This window comes from Microcaecilia unicolor, chromosome 3 (assembly GCF_901765095.1).
Source record: "Microcaecilia unicolor chromosome 3, aMicUni1.1, whole genome shotgun sequence".
NCBI lineage: Eukaryota > Metazoa > Chordata > Amphibia > Gymnophiona > Siphonopidae > Microcaecilia > Microcaecilia unicolor.
The window spans coordinates 239,874,227-239,888,817 of record NC_044033.1 but is presented as its reverse complement, the minus strand read 5'-3'; the positions used below and the strand labels follow the sequence as shown (position 1 = coordinate 239,888,817).

At 41.1% G+C, this 14,591-nt stretch overlaps 1 protein-coding gene across 2 annotated transcripts in view; it reads left to right on the top strand.

The window, feature by feature from the left end:
• Window positions 1-325: 325 nt before the first annotated feature.
• Window positions 326-14,591, top strand: part of LOC115466389 (E3 ubiquitin-protein ligase TRIM39-like) — a 118,814-nt gene continuing 104,548 nt past the window's right edge. Inside the window, exon 1 of one of the 2 annotated variants that reach the window (XM_030197582.1) lies at window positions 326-372. In XM_030197582.1, the coding sequence (XP_030053442.1) occupies window positions 341-372 (32 nt within the window). In that variant the 5' untranslated portion in view covers window positions 326-340. Of the gene's footprint in view, window positions 373-609; window positions 885-14,591 lie in introns of those variants that run through there. The other variant, XM_030197584.1, reaches the window with a different exon arrangement.

Genomic DNA, 14,591 nt, shown 5'->3' with positions numbered 1-14,591 from the left:
CCTGTATTCACGCATCTGCCGACTTTGCCAGCCTCTCCCTTTCCCCAACGTCATTTCCTCTCCTGGTGACTGAGAACAGCTGAGTCAGAAGGCATGCCTATGCAGAATGCCTGTTCTGCGGCTGGTCCCAAAATGCAGCAGCCACTTAAGTTCCGGTAGAGTGAAGGGGAAGAGGAAATACAAGCAGAGAGAGAGAAAGAGAGAGAGAGAGAGAGAGAGTGGAAGGGGGAGGGAGTGGGAGATGTTGTTGGACGGAGGGAAGAAAGAGAGAAACACTGGATGAAAGATGTGACAGAGGGGAGAAGCTAAAAGAAGGGGAGAGAGGGGACATGCTGGAAGGATGGAAGATGGGAGAGGTGGGAAAAGCTGGATGTAAGTAGAGTTAGAGAAGGGAAGAAGCTGAATGGAGGAGAGAGAGAGGGGACATGCTGGATGGAAGGGGAGGGGTGGGGACATGCTAGATGGAAGGGGGAGACAGAGAAAGGGAGACTCGAAAGGGGAAGAGAGGAGACACATTGGTTGGAATGGGAGAGTGGGGGTACTGGATGAATGGAGAGAGGGGGATATGCTGGATGGAAGGGGAGAGAATAGAGTTAATGAGACTGGGAAATAAAAGGAAAGGAAAAGATGGAAAGCTCTAGGTAGATTCAGTAAAACGAGGAAAACTGAAGACTCTAGTAAGATTGAATGAAAAATGGATAAAAATACATGGAAGGAAGCTGAGAGGAAAATATCAATGTTGAAGATGGATGTAGTGGAGGATGTGAAAAAGTCAAGAGAAGAGAGAAAAAGGACAAATGGACAAGAAACCCTTGATAGAGGAATGCAGAATGCAGAAATTGTGACCAACACAATTAGAAAAATTAAATGGCCAGACAAGAAAGGTAGAAAAATGTATTTTTAATTTAGGATAAAGTAGTGTGGTAGTAATGTTATTCTACTCTTATAAACATAAAACAAAAAATGGAAAATAAGATGATACCATGTATTGGACTAACCTAATACTTTTTTTTTTTTTACTAGTTTTTGGAGATCGAAGTCTCCTTCGTCAGATCAGAACAGTATACCATAACAGCAGTATATTGTCCTGATCTGAGGATGGAAGTTTTGGCCATTGAAAGCTAGTTGAAAAATGTATTACCTTAGTCCAATAAAAAGATATTGCCTTATTTCCATTTTTTTGCTTTATTTTTATTTGTTAATTTGTAATGTGATTGGAATATGTTATATTTTAAAATTTGCATTTGCTATCTTTACATTTGGCATATATTTTAGTGTTGCATTGGAGAGTATAGTTTCTTGGGGTTCGGTGTAATTTCAGAAGTTCTTAAAATCATAATAGTGTATTTTTAAGAATATGGGTTGAAGAAAATTTAAATGCTTTACATATGACTGTACATCTGACGTATGCCTAGTTATATTGCTGTAATCCATAAGTATTTGTATTTTTGTCTACATATTTCTATTTTTAGTTCTATACCTGGTGAGGGTCTATCTGTGTTCTGTGTGTGTGAACAACTAGGTATTCTGTTAACATTGAATGTCTATGTAGGGCTGATCTGTTCTAATCCGGCTTGTTTAGTTTTCCAGTATTGATGTTCTAGTGCCCACTGCACTGTTTACGCTGCTGCCCTTGCTGTGTGACTCCGGGAAGTTAGTGCTATTATGGTATTGTAGAATTGTTCTTTAGGTCCTAAGTGACATTTTTTTGTGTTTTATATCACTTTATTGTGTGTGGTACTATTTATTTATTTATTTATTTGTTACATTTGAACCCCACATTTTCCCACCTATTTGCAGGCTCAATGTGGCTTACATAATGTTAGATTTTTATTGTGACTTTTATGCCTACTTACTAGAAACTAGGCTCTCGATAACTGCTCAATTTCACAGATATATCAAATGGCCAGGAGATAGAACTCCAGGCCATCATCATTCAACATGACTCCACAGAAGCTAATGAAAGACTATACCAATACACTGCAATATTAGGAAAGTGTGTGGTGTTAAAAGGAGAAAGACTTAGTCCACTTTGTTGTTAATGGAGGAGTGGCCTAGTGGTTAGAGTGGTGGACTTTGGTCCTGGGGAACTGGGTTCAATTCCCATTGCAAGCACAGGCAGCTCCTTGTGACTCTGGGCAAGTCACTTAACCCTCCATTGCTGCAGGTACAAATAAGTACCTGTATATAATATGTAAGCCGCATTGAGCCTGCTATGAGTGGGAAAGCGTGGGGTACAAATGTAAGAAAAATAAAAAAAGGTCAGGAGAAATACATAGCCTATATTGTAGAAGGGCACATGAAGCTTTAATAAACCAGTAGTCTAATGTGAAGATGATTCAGCTGAAGCCCAAATCCAGGAAGAGTACAGGATAACCCCTCCTACACAGATGGAATGTACAAAAGAGGGCTGGGGTTTGGAGAAAGACAGATTTTAGGACAAAATGGAATATAATGCATAGAGCTTGGGTGGGCAGACACTGCTTGGTGAATAACCGGACACTGTTAAAGATGACCTTATGCAGTATGACCTCTGGTTTTCAGGGGGGGGGGGGGGGAATCAGCAGCTTGCCCACCCAGTGCTGAGATTAAGCAGCTCTCTGTGCTACAGAAACAGAACAGCAATAACTGGAAAGTCAGATGACATTTCAGAGCCATTCAGCAACAGATCAGGCTGTAGAAGGGATGTTAAACCACTCTAGTCTTCTGAGTGTGATTTTAGATCATGCTTTTCTCAGCAGTACCTCAAGGAGAGTTACATTCAGATACAATAGGTGTTTTCCTGTCCCTGGAGAGTTTACAATCTAAGGGCTACTCCCTACACTAAGGATTTTAACCTTCCCAATCACACTCCATTCAACCGCACCTTGGCCCTGCCTTAACCCCACCCACTATTTAGCCCCACCCATCTTAGCCTCCCCAAACAGTTGAGTCACCGACCGCCTATGGATACGACCAAAAACTCCCATGCTGTCTTATATCTCTTATGTCAATCACAGTACTAAAACAACAATGACTGCATTGCATAGTGAACTTCAGACTATTCAAGAAAGGGGAGAAATCACTCTCCTCATTTCTCTGGACTTGTCGACCGTATTCGACCTTGTTAATCAATCATTACTCTTGGCACATCTTCAATCGATTGGTCTGCTCAGTACTACTCTGGCTTGGTTTAAATCTTTTCTTACAGGCAGTGTTTTCTCTGTATTTACTCCTAACGATGTATCTTATGATTACAAGCTGATTTAGGGGTTCCTCAGGGGTCAGTGCTCTCACCATTACTATTTAACATCTTTCTCAGTCCTCTTGCAGCACTGCTTCAAGATCACAATGTCCGGCTCTTTATTTATGCAGATGGTATCCTGTTAATATACCCTGCATCACCATTTTCAATAGATTTAGAACCTCTTCAAATGGCACACTCTTCATTATCTTGATTAGTTTCACATAAACTTGTACTCAATTCTGCAAAAACGACAGCATGTTGGATTACTGTTTTTTTAGTACACCATCAATGCCATTGGGTCTTTTTAACCATCAAATTGTTCCCATGGATTCATTTCGTTATTTGGGAGTATACATTGATGTAGGCCTGCATATCTTTCCTCTCTAATTATCCCTTATACCCCCTCTCATTTACTTTGTTAACTCGATGCTAATCGCCTGGTGCTTCCATCCCTTAAGCAAACTCATTACAAGTCAAACCGTAATTCTGCAATCCACTTTTTAGCACCTTCACTATGGAATAATTTACCTTTAATTGTTAGCTCAGAACTTTCACTTACCAAATTTTATAAAAACAACTCAAAACTCACTTTTTCTACTTTTCCATTTAGCACTTCTTAGATTCCAGTTTAGTTCTTGTAATTCTGTGAAGCTAATACCTGTTTGATTTGCACATGCATTGTAGCTTGGGATTTTTAACTGTATCTAAATGATTGCTTGTAAGTGATTGTTGATTGCTTGTGTCTGTGTGATTGTTTTCTTTCCTATTGCAATTGACATTCTTTTTCCTTCTTTTGTTTTTATGTTAATACTAGTGGAACGAAGCCCATTTCCTCAACAATGAAACAGGCCCTAGGAAGGCTGTCTTGTAAGCAATTATTTTTCTCTCTCCCCTGCCCTTCCCTTCATGTCCAGCGATTCTTCCCTCCCATCCCATCCCCTCCATGTCCAGCAGTTCTCCTCTTCCCTGCCCTCCTATCCGTGTGCCGCGATTCTCTCCTCTCCTCCCATCCCATCGATTCTCTTCTGCTCTGCTTTGCCCTCCCCTCCCTGCCCTCAATGTTCCGCAACAGTTGGAAGGGACTTACTGTCTGTGCATTTATGCCATGGGGGGTATTTAAATGTGTTGGATTATTTGTAGTAAATAATTAGCAGATTTTAGTACACACAGCTTCAGCTTTAGAAATGTTAATTTCTTTCTTCATCTCTCTCTCATTCACCCCTGAATAATTCACTGCTGAGTCACTTTAAAGTTGAAGTAACAAAACATCTGTTTACTCACAGTTTGTAGTTAGATTATAATCAGACAGGCTTATATATACATATTATTATACATTTGTATTATCAGCTCCTTCCATGTGCTTAGATGGTAATGGATGCTCACACCACCATAGATCCTCTCAGGTTAGGAGAGATCATGAGCTCCATGTGCTCCATGTGCTGCATGTGCTGCATCTAACCCCCACAGGAAGTTGCATAGCTGTGTGACCTCTCTAAGTAATTCACATCAGAGGTCACAGAGTAATCACAGAGAAATAATAGGTGACAGGCAATGCATGTAAAATACAATAAATTCCAACAAACCCCTTCTCATGCATAACTGTCATGCAATTATTTATTCATACAAAGTCCAAGCTTTATACGCAGATTCACAAAATGTTCTCTGGGTAACGGTTTGGTCATGATGTCAGCTGTCATCTCACTGGTGTGACAATAGTGTAGACTGATGACCCCTTCTTTCGCCAACTCTCGCACGTTGTGGTATTTCGTTGCGATATGCTTGGTGCGTGACTGAACCTTGTCATTCTGTGACAGTCGGATGCAGCTCTGATTATCTTCCATTATCTGGATTGGTCTCTTTTCAGCTATTCCGAAATCCAGCAAAAGTTTTTCAATCCACATCAGTTCTCTGCACGCTTACGATACGGCCACGTATTCAGCTTCTGTAGAAGACAAACTCACAATACTTTGTTTATGACTGGCCCATGAAATTTGTACATTTCCATACATAAACACATATCCACTTGTGGATTTATAATCAGAATGATCCCCTGCCCAATCTGAATCACAGTAACATATTAGTTTTGGATTACTATTGGCTGAAACCTTTAATTTACAATCAATGGTACCCTTTAAATACCTTACCATCCTTTTAACTGCAGTCCAATCTGATTTGGTAGGTGAGCTGACCCTTCTGCTCAAAATTCCTACTGCATTTGCTATATCAGCACTGTATGTGGTAGCTAGATATATAAGCTTACCTATGGCTGATCTATATTGGATGTTATCTGGTAAAGGTTCTCTTACTGTTTCATCCTTCAGAAAATCAGTGATCATGGGAGTGCTTACAACTTGGGCATCTTGCATACCTAAACTTTCAATAAGCTCATTTATTTTTCTGCTTCTGGCTTAGAAGATAAGAACCATCATTTTGTTTCTCAATTTCTATACCAAGATAGTATGACACATTACCAAGTTCTTTTATCTCAACATTGAGGTTTAAACATTTTACAATGTCCTTGTACTCTTGCTCACTTTTGCTTGCAATGAGCAGATCATCAACAAAAGCTAAAATGTATGCATATTGTCCATTTGTGCACCTAGTGTACAAGCATTTATCTGCTTCACCTTGCTTAAATCCTAAATTTGTCAATATTTCATGCAATTTTTCATTCCAACATTCTGCACTTTGCTTTAATCCATAAAGACCTTTGTTTAATTTACACACTAGCTGTCTTTGTTTTGTATTTATGAAACCTGTTGGCTGTTCCATGTACAAGTCTTCAGTTATTTCTCCGTGAAGAAATGCTGTTTTCACATCAATGTGGTTGACTTGCATGCCTTTTGAGACTGCAATGCTCAGAAGTGTTCTAATTGTCGTGTGTTTCACTACAGGTGCAAACACTTCATCAAAATCTTCTCCATATTTTTGAAGATATCCCTTTGCCACTAATCTGGCTTTATACCTTTCCACTTTTCCTTGTGCATTCCTTTTTAACTTGAATACCCATTTGCATCCTATAGCTTTCTTGCCAGGAGGTAATTTTGTAAGAATCCAAGTATTATTTTTATCCAATGCATCAATTTCTTCTTGTGCAGCTTTACGCCATTCAGCAGCTTCTTCTGCTGGCATTTTCTCAATCTCATCCCATGTTAAGGGCTCTTGAGCTTCTGCTGACTTTGTTAGGTAAGACAGTCTTGGGGGTGGAACACCTTTGTTTTCCCTGGATGAGCGTCTGACTACAGGTTGGTCTGACCTTTCTGCATCCTCTATATCTGAGAGTCCTTCTCCAATTGATTCCCCTTCTCCAACTGTACTGTCTTCTTCAATGATCCTTTCTGTGTCTGCTTCCTCTGCCTGTTCCTCGTTAGATACAGGTGAGTTGCTTTCAGACATCTGCCTTGGTATGGCATTTATATACACTGGCATGTCTATTATGGTTCTAGTTTCATATTCTGGATGATAAGGCTCATCTGGGATAATCCAGCCTTTATCAACCCTTTTGTTTTCATCAAAATATGTAACATGTCTTATGCCAACAATGCCAGTTTTCAGATTCAAAATTCTATATCCTTTGTGTCCTGGAGCATAGCCAACTAAAATGCCCCTTTCTGTTGTGGAATCCAGCTTATGCCTTCTTTGCTTTGGTATATGAGCATATGCTGTACTTCCAAATGTTCTTATGTGTGACAGGTTTGGCTTCCTACCATGCCATGTCTCATGTGGTGTGCGCTCCGCGCCTTTAGTTGGCATTCTGTTTTGTAGGTACACTGCTGTGAGAATGGCTTCCCCCCATAGTCTTTTAGGGAGATTGCTATCTGACAGCATACATCTGGTCATTTCCACAATTGACCTAAATTTTCTCTCTGCAACAGAATTTTGCTCTGGTGTATAAGCTACTGTTGTGATATGCTGAATGCCTTCTTGTTCTAGAAATGTGCGCATGCTTTGTGAAGTGAACTCACCACCATTGTCGGTCTGAAGAACCTTTGGTTTTCTTTCAAATTTATTGCTCACCATGGCTACGTATTTCTTCAGCATGTCTGTGACTTGACTTTTTTCTTTCAGCAAATAGGCCACACAATATCTAGAGAAATCATCCAAGAATATTAGCACAAATCTGTTATTTCCCAATGATGGGATATTAAACGGTCCACATAAGTCACTGTGTATTAAGTCCAGTACTTTATTACTCCTATTTCCTGTGTATGCAGGAAATGAGGGTCTCACACCTTTTTGAGTAACACAGTCTATGCATTTCTCCATTTTACCAGCATTCTTCCTTACTTGCGCCATATGTGAGGCTTCACCTGAAATGTTCAGCTTATAAACATCATTATGCATAAAAGCTTCAGCATACACTTCATCATTTTTAGAGATTGTGCACTTACTGTTTTCAAAATGAATCGCAAATCCCTTCTTATCTAATGTAGATACACTAAGCATATTGCAAACTGCTTGGGGAATATACAAGACATCACTTACAGGAATTTCTTTAACTTCATTAGACACTTTGCATTTTAAGAATCCAATACCTTTTGCTTGGATCTTAGCAGTCCCTGCGTTTGCAGTTTTAAGAATACCTTCCTCTGGACACATTTCCTGAAAGAAATCTTTACAATTGGTTAAATGGCATGTGCTCCCTGAATCCAAAATCCAAGTACTTTCATTTGAATTATTATTTACCATAGTCAAAGATTTTTCTGCCATTAGAAAGCCCTTGTGTTTATCTTTGTCCTTCATACATTTCCTGGTTTGAAAATTCTTTAGTTCCATTGGCTTAGGTGAGCTAGAGGGAGTGTTTTGTGTTTCCTTACACCATTTAGATACATGTCCCTCCTTTCCACATGAGTAGCAAATCAGCTTGCCCTTGGGTGGAGTTTTCCCATAGCTCCGCCTTCCTCTGTTCTTTGCCAAGAAATTTGTTTCATTTCTCTCTGACTTGCTTTGAGAACACATCTCCTCAGAATCATTTATTATGCATTCCTGCCTTAGTTTTGATGTTGCCTGTTCAAAAGATTGCCCTTCAATGGCCTCATTTACAGACCTAAAAACATCAAACTTCTTTGATAGTGAGGTAAAAAGAAATGCTCTTTTCAATGCATCACACATGGGAATTCCAGAAAGTTCTAGCTTTTGAAATGAAGACATAAGATGCATAATGTGATCATTACATTTACTTTTATCCCTTAATTTGGTTTCATTCAACTCTGCCAGCCAAATTGGTTGCTGCTTTGCATATGTAGTTGCATACATAGTTCTCAGTTTATATAAAATGTCCTTTGGTGTATCTTTTCCCTCCACTAATATGGCTTGTTTCTCTGAGAGAGCTTCCAAAAGCATGCACTTCACATAATAGTTTGCATTGTCCCATTCAGCCATATTTTCAGCTGTTCTGTCTTGGTCTAAGCATATATTTAATCCTTTTGCTCGAAGGAGACATATGAATCTTAGTTCCCACTGCTGATAATTAAACTCAGTTAATTTAGGCACCTTGAGAGAATAGAACAATGGTGAATTTCTTCCCTCAGCCATTTTCTTAGCCTTCTGTCTGCTGTGTGGGGGGAGAGAGAGACAGACTGAATCTTTCCTTTAAAACTTAAGAGAAAAATGTGGCCTTTTTTTTCTGCCTGGTAATATTTCTCTTCTTTTTCAATTCCTGAGCCCTGGGCCCATAACCCTTTTGTTGGATTATTTGTAGTAAATAATTAGCAGATTTTAGTACATACAGCTTCAGCTTTAGAAATGTTAATTTCTTTCTTCATCTCTCTCTCATTCACCCCTGAATAATTCACTGCTGAGTCACTTTAAAGTTGAAGTAACAAAACATCTGTTTACTCACAGTTTGTAGTTAGATTATAATCAGACAGGCTTATATATACATATTATTATACATTTGTATTATCAGCTCCTTCCATGTGCTTAGATGGTAATGGATGCTCACACCACCATAGATCCTCTCAGGTTAGGAGAGATCATGAGCTCCATGTGCTCCATGTGCTGCATGTGCTGCATCTAACCCCCACAGGAAGTTGCATAGCTGTGTGACCTCTCTAAGTAATTCACATCAGAGGTCACAGAGTAATCACAGAGAAATAATAGGTGACAGGCAATGCATGTAAAATACAATAAATTCCAACAAAATGTCTATTGTATCTCCCCCTCTGCTGCTTTTCTTCCTAAGTATGCACTTTCCAAAATATTGCACATAAAATTTTTATTTTGTAAAGAACTGGACCAAAGACTAATTCCTGCGGCAAACCACTGGTAACATTCCTTTCCTCAGAATGAACTCCATTATTTCCACTCTTGCTGAAAGGGAAATGCTGATGGGAAAATATTTGAAGTAATGGACTAGATTCTATATATGGTGCCTGAAAAATCAGCACCAAAAATAGTTCCGCCTAGGCATATTCTGTAAACCTCACTTAGATTTAGGTGCAATTTATAGAATATGCCTAACTGGTTTATAGAACATGCCTAGCGGCCATGTCTGTGCCTAACTCTAGGTGTGGCTATTTATGCCTAGTAAAATGATATAAATTCAGGCACCTAAGTTAGGCATGGAACAGGTGTATTCTATAACCATGCACATAGATTTTCAGAATGGCCACAGCCCAACCATTCCACTCCCATGGCCACACCCCCTTTCTGGCAGCACACATTAGAATTTTCAGAACACACTTAGCAAGTTGTGCACATAAATTCTAATTAATGCTGATTCTATTAACGATACGTAGAATCTGTTTTAAACTCAATGCCTAACAATGTAACCACAATCGAGTTGTAACAAATTGTACTTCCATTAATACAATGTATTGTAAGCCACACTGAGCCCGCAAATAGGTGGGAAAATGTGGGATACAAATGCAATAAAATAAAATAAAAATAAATAAATAAATAAATAATAGTGTCAATAATTCCTTATTAAGTGTCAATTATCAATGCTGATTGGCTTGTTAAGTAATTAAATTGCATGCACGAATCCAGAACATGACCAGATTTGCATGCACAATTTCAGTCGCGCTATATAGAATCTGGGGGAATGTGCACAAATCATTTTTAATTTTGTCCAACCTATGCTCATAACACAGGCTCTTCAAATCTGTAAATGTTGGATGAATAAACCAACAGTAAACCTCTTCAAAATACACTTCTTACATGCATATGCCACATTACAAGTGTGAAACATGTAGCTTACACTTGCAAATCTTCTAGAATTGCTTCCTTTAGTATTTCCTTCAGTCTCTTCAAATATCTCTTTGTATTTATTATCGCTTTTATTTTCTCAAACTATGCAATCTATGTACTTAAGAGGCCTTTTTGCTTAGCTTCCCTAAACATGTTAAGTAGAGGAGTGTGGTAGCCGTGTTAGTCCACTCTTAAGGTTATCAATAGAAATCAAACAAAATAAAACATGGAAAAGAAAATAAGATGATACCTTTTTTATTGGACATAATACATTTCTTGATTAGCTTTCGAAGGTTGCCCTTCTTCGTCAGATCGGAAATAAGCAATAAAAAAGGTATCATCTTATTTTCTTTTCCATGTTTTATTTTGTTTGATTTCTATTGATAACCTGGATTTCAAGCGAGCTGACTTTAACAAAATGGGAGAATACCTGAGGAAGGAGCTGATGGGCTGGGAGGACATACGAGAAGTGGAAGGACAGTGGTCCAGACTAAAAGAAGTAATAAACAGGGCCACAGACCTTTATGTAAGGAGAGTAAATAAAAGCAAGAGAAAAAGGAAACCAATATGGTTCTCAAAGCAAGTGGCTGAGAAAATAAAGATTAAAGAGTTAGCGTTCCAAAAATATAGAAAATCTCAAGAGGAGGAACACGGGGAGGAATACCGGATGAAACTGAAAGAAGCCAAGAGAGAGGTACATCTGGCGAAGGCACAAGCGGAAGAACACATGGCTAGAAATGTAAGGAGGGGAGACAAAAACTTCTTCAGGTATATTAGTGAAAGGAGAAAGACTATAAAGGGAATTGTGAGACTAAAAGATACAACGAAACGCTATGTAGAAAATGATGAAGAAAAAGCCAATTTGCTAAATAGATACTTTTGTTCTGTTTTCACTGAAGAAAACCCTGGGGAAGGACCGAGAGGGACTAGCAAAAGTACACCTGAGAATGAGGTGGATAGAGCGCCGTTCACGGAAGAGAGTGTGTATCAACAACTTGGAAAGCTGAAGGTGGACAAAGCCATGGGGCCGGACGGGATCCATCCCAGAATACTGAGGGAGCTCAGAGAGGTTCTGGCGGGTCCTCTTAAAGACTTGTTTAATAAATCCTTAGAGACAGGAGAGGTTCCAAGGGATTGGAGAACGGCGGAGGTGGTCCCTCTTCACAAAAGTGGGGATAGGGAAGAAGCTGGAAACTACAGGCCGGTAAGCCTCACTTCGGTTATTGGAAAAGTAATGGAAGCCATGCTGAAGGAAAGGATAGTGAATTTCCTGGAAGCCAATAAGTTGCAAGATCCGAGACAACATGGTTTCACCAAAGGGAAATCGTGCCAAACGAATCTCATTGAATTCTTTGACTGGGTGACGGGAGAATTAAATCAAGGACGTGCTATGGACGTCATCTACTTAGATTTCAGCAAGGCTTTTGACACGGTTCCCCACAGGAGGCTCTTGAATAAACTAGACGGCCTGAAGATAGGACCCGAAGTGGTGAACTGGATTAGGAACTGGTTGACGGACAGACGCCAGAGGGTGGTGGTGAATGGAGTTCGCTCGGAGGAGGGAAAGGTGAGTAGTGGAGTGCCTCAGGGATCGGTGCTGGGGCCCATTCTGTTCAATATATTTGTGAGTGACATTGCCGAGGGGTTACAAGGTAAGGTTTGCCTTTTTGCCGATGACACCAAGATTTCCAACAGAGTGGACACCCCGGAGGGTGTGGAAAACATGAAAAAAGATTTGAAGAAGCTAGAAGAATGGTCTAACGTTTGGCAATTAAAATTCAATGCGAAGAAATGCAAAGTGATGCACTTGGGGAGTAGAAATCCAAGGGAGACATATGTGTTAGGCGGGGAGAGTCTGATAGGCACGGACGGGGAGAGGGATCTTGGGGTGATAGTATCTGAGGACCTGAAGGCGACGAAACAGTGCGACAAGGCGGTGGCAGTAGCTAGAAGATTGCTAGGCTGTATAGAGAGAGGAGTGACCAGCAGAAGAAAGGAGGTTTTAATGCCCCTGTATAAGACGTTGGTGAGGCCCCACCTGGAGTATTGTGTTCAGTTTTGGAGGCCGCATCTTGCGAAGGATGTTAAAAAAATGGAAGCAGTGCAAAGAAAAGCTACGAGAATGGTATGGGATTTACGTTCCAAGACGTATGAAGAGAGGCTTGATGACCTGAACATGTCACCCTGGAGGAAAGGAGGAACAGGGGTGATATGATACAGACGTTCAAATATTTGAAAGGTATTAATCCGCAAACGAATCTTTTCCGGAGATGGGAAGGCGGTAGAACAAGAGGACATGAAATGAGATTGAAGGGGGGCAGACTCAGGAAAGATGTCAGGAAGTATTTCTTCACGGAGAGGGTGGTGGACGCTTGGAATGCCCTCCCGCGGGAGGTGGTGGAGATGAAAACGGTAACGGAGTTCAAACATGCGTGGGATATGCATAGAGGAATACTGTGCAGAAGGAATGGATCCTCAGAAGCTTAGCTGAAATTGGGTGGCGGAGCAGTTGGGGGGAAGAGGGGGAGGTGGTTGGGAGGCGAGGATAGGGGAGGGCAGACTTATACGGTCTGTACCAGAGCCGCTGATGGGAGGCGGGACTGGTGGTTGGGAGGAGGGAAATACTGCTGGGCAGACTTGTATGGTCTGTGCCCTGAAGGGGACAGGTACAAATTCAAGGTAAGGTATACACTCATAGGTTTCTCGTTGGGCAGACTGGATGGACCATGCAGGTCTTTTTCTGCCGTCATCTACTATGTTACTATGTTACTATCCTGCTTATAATCGAACGAGAAAAACGCCCAAGTTCCGACCTAAATCGGGAGATGGGTGTTTATCTCACAAAAACGAATAACGCGGTATAATCAAAAGCCGAATTTGGACGCTTTCAACTGCACTCCGTCGCGGATGCGGACAAAGTTGACGGGGGCGTGTCGAAGGCGTGTCGAAGGCGGAACTGGGGCGTGGTTATCGGGCGAACAGAGATGGGCGCCCTTTCGCCGATAATGGAAGAAAAATATGCGATTTCAGCGAGAATTTAGGGCACTTTTCCTGGACCCTGTTTTTCCACGAATAAGGCCCCAAAAAGTGCCCTAAATGACCAGATGACCACTGGAGGGAATCGGGGATGACCTCCCCTGACTTCCCCAGTGGTCACAAACCCCCTCCCAGCACAAAATATGACGTTTCACAACTTTTTATTTTCACCCTCAAATGTCATACCCACCTCCCTGGCAGCAGTATGCAGGTTACTGGAGCACTTATTAGGGGGTGCAGTGGACTTCAGGCAGGTGGACCCAGGCCCATCCCCCCCCTACCTGTTACAATTGTGCTGCTTAATGCGTTAGTCGTCCAACCCCCCCAAACCCACTGTACCCACATGTAGGTGCCCCCCTTCACCCCTTAGGACTATAGTAATGGTGTAGACTTGTGGGCAGTGGGTTTTGAGGGGGATTTGGGAGGCTCAACACACAAGGGAAGGGTGCTATGCACCTGGGAGCTCTTTTACCTTTTTTTTTTGTTTTGTAAAAGTGCCCCCTAGGGTGCCCGGTTGGTGTTCTGGCATGTGAGGGGGACTAGTGCACTACGAATCATGGCCCCTCCCACGAACAAATGCCTTGGATGTATTCGTTTTTGAGCTGGGCGCTTTCATTTTCCATTATCACTGAATAACAAAAACGCCCAGCTCACAAATTAGCGAATAACATATGGGCGTCTATTTTTTTCAAAAATACGGTTGGGTCCGCCCCTTCACGGACCCGTTCTCGGAGATAAACGCCCATGGAGATAGGCGTTTTCGTTCAATTATGCCCCTCCATGTAACCTAAACATGTTAAAATCCACTACTGCAGGGCCTGCTTAGGTGTACCACTGCAGTTTTCAGATCTGCACACACTTCCCACATGCTAAAAAATGTTCTTTATTTGTGCTGGGGTGTGTTTGGGGGCAGACAGTATTCATGCCCAGAGCTAACTGATTAGTGCAGCTACATCGCTGCACAAGCTGATTAGCATGCGGTTAGCGTAGGAGCCCTTATGGTGCTAAAAAATAGGTGTGGGTAAGGGCTACAATGCTAGTTGAGAAATTAGCACATGACTATTAATTGAGGAAATGGGAAATGTGGCCATTTTATAGCTGTGCTAAAAGTGGCCTGAGTGCACAGGAAACCCACGCA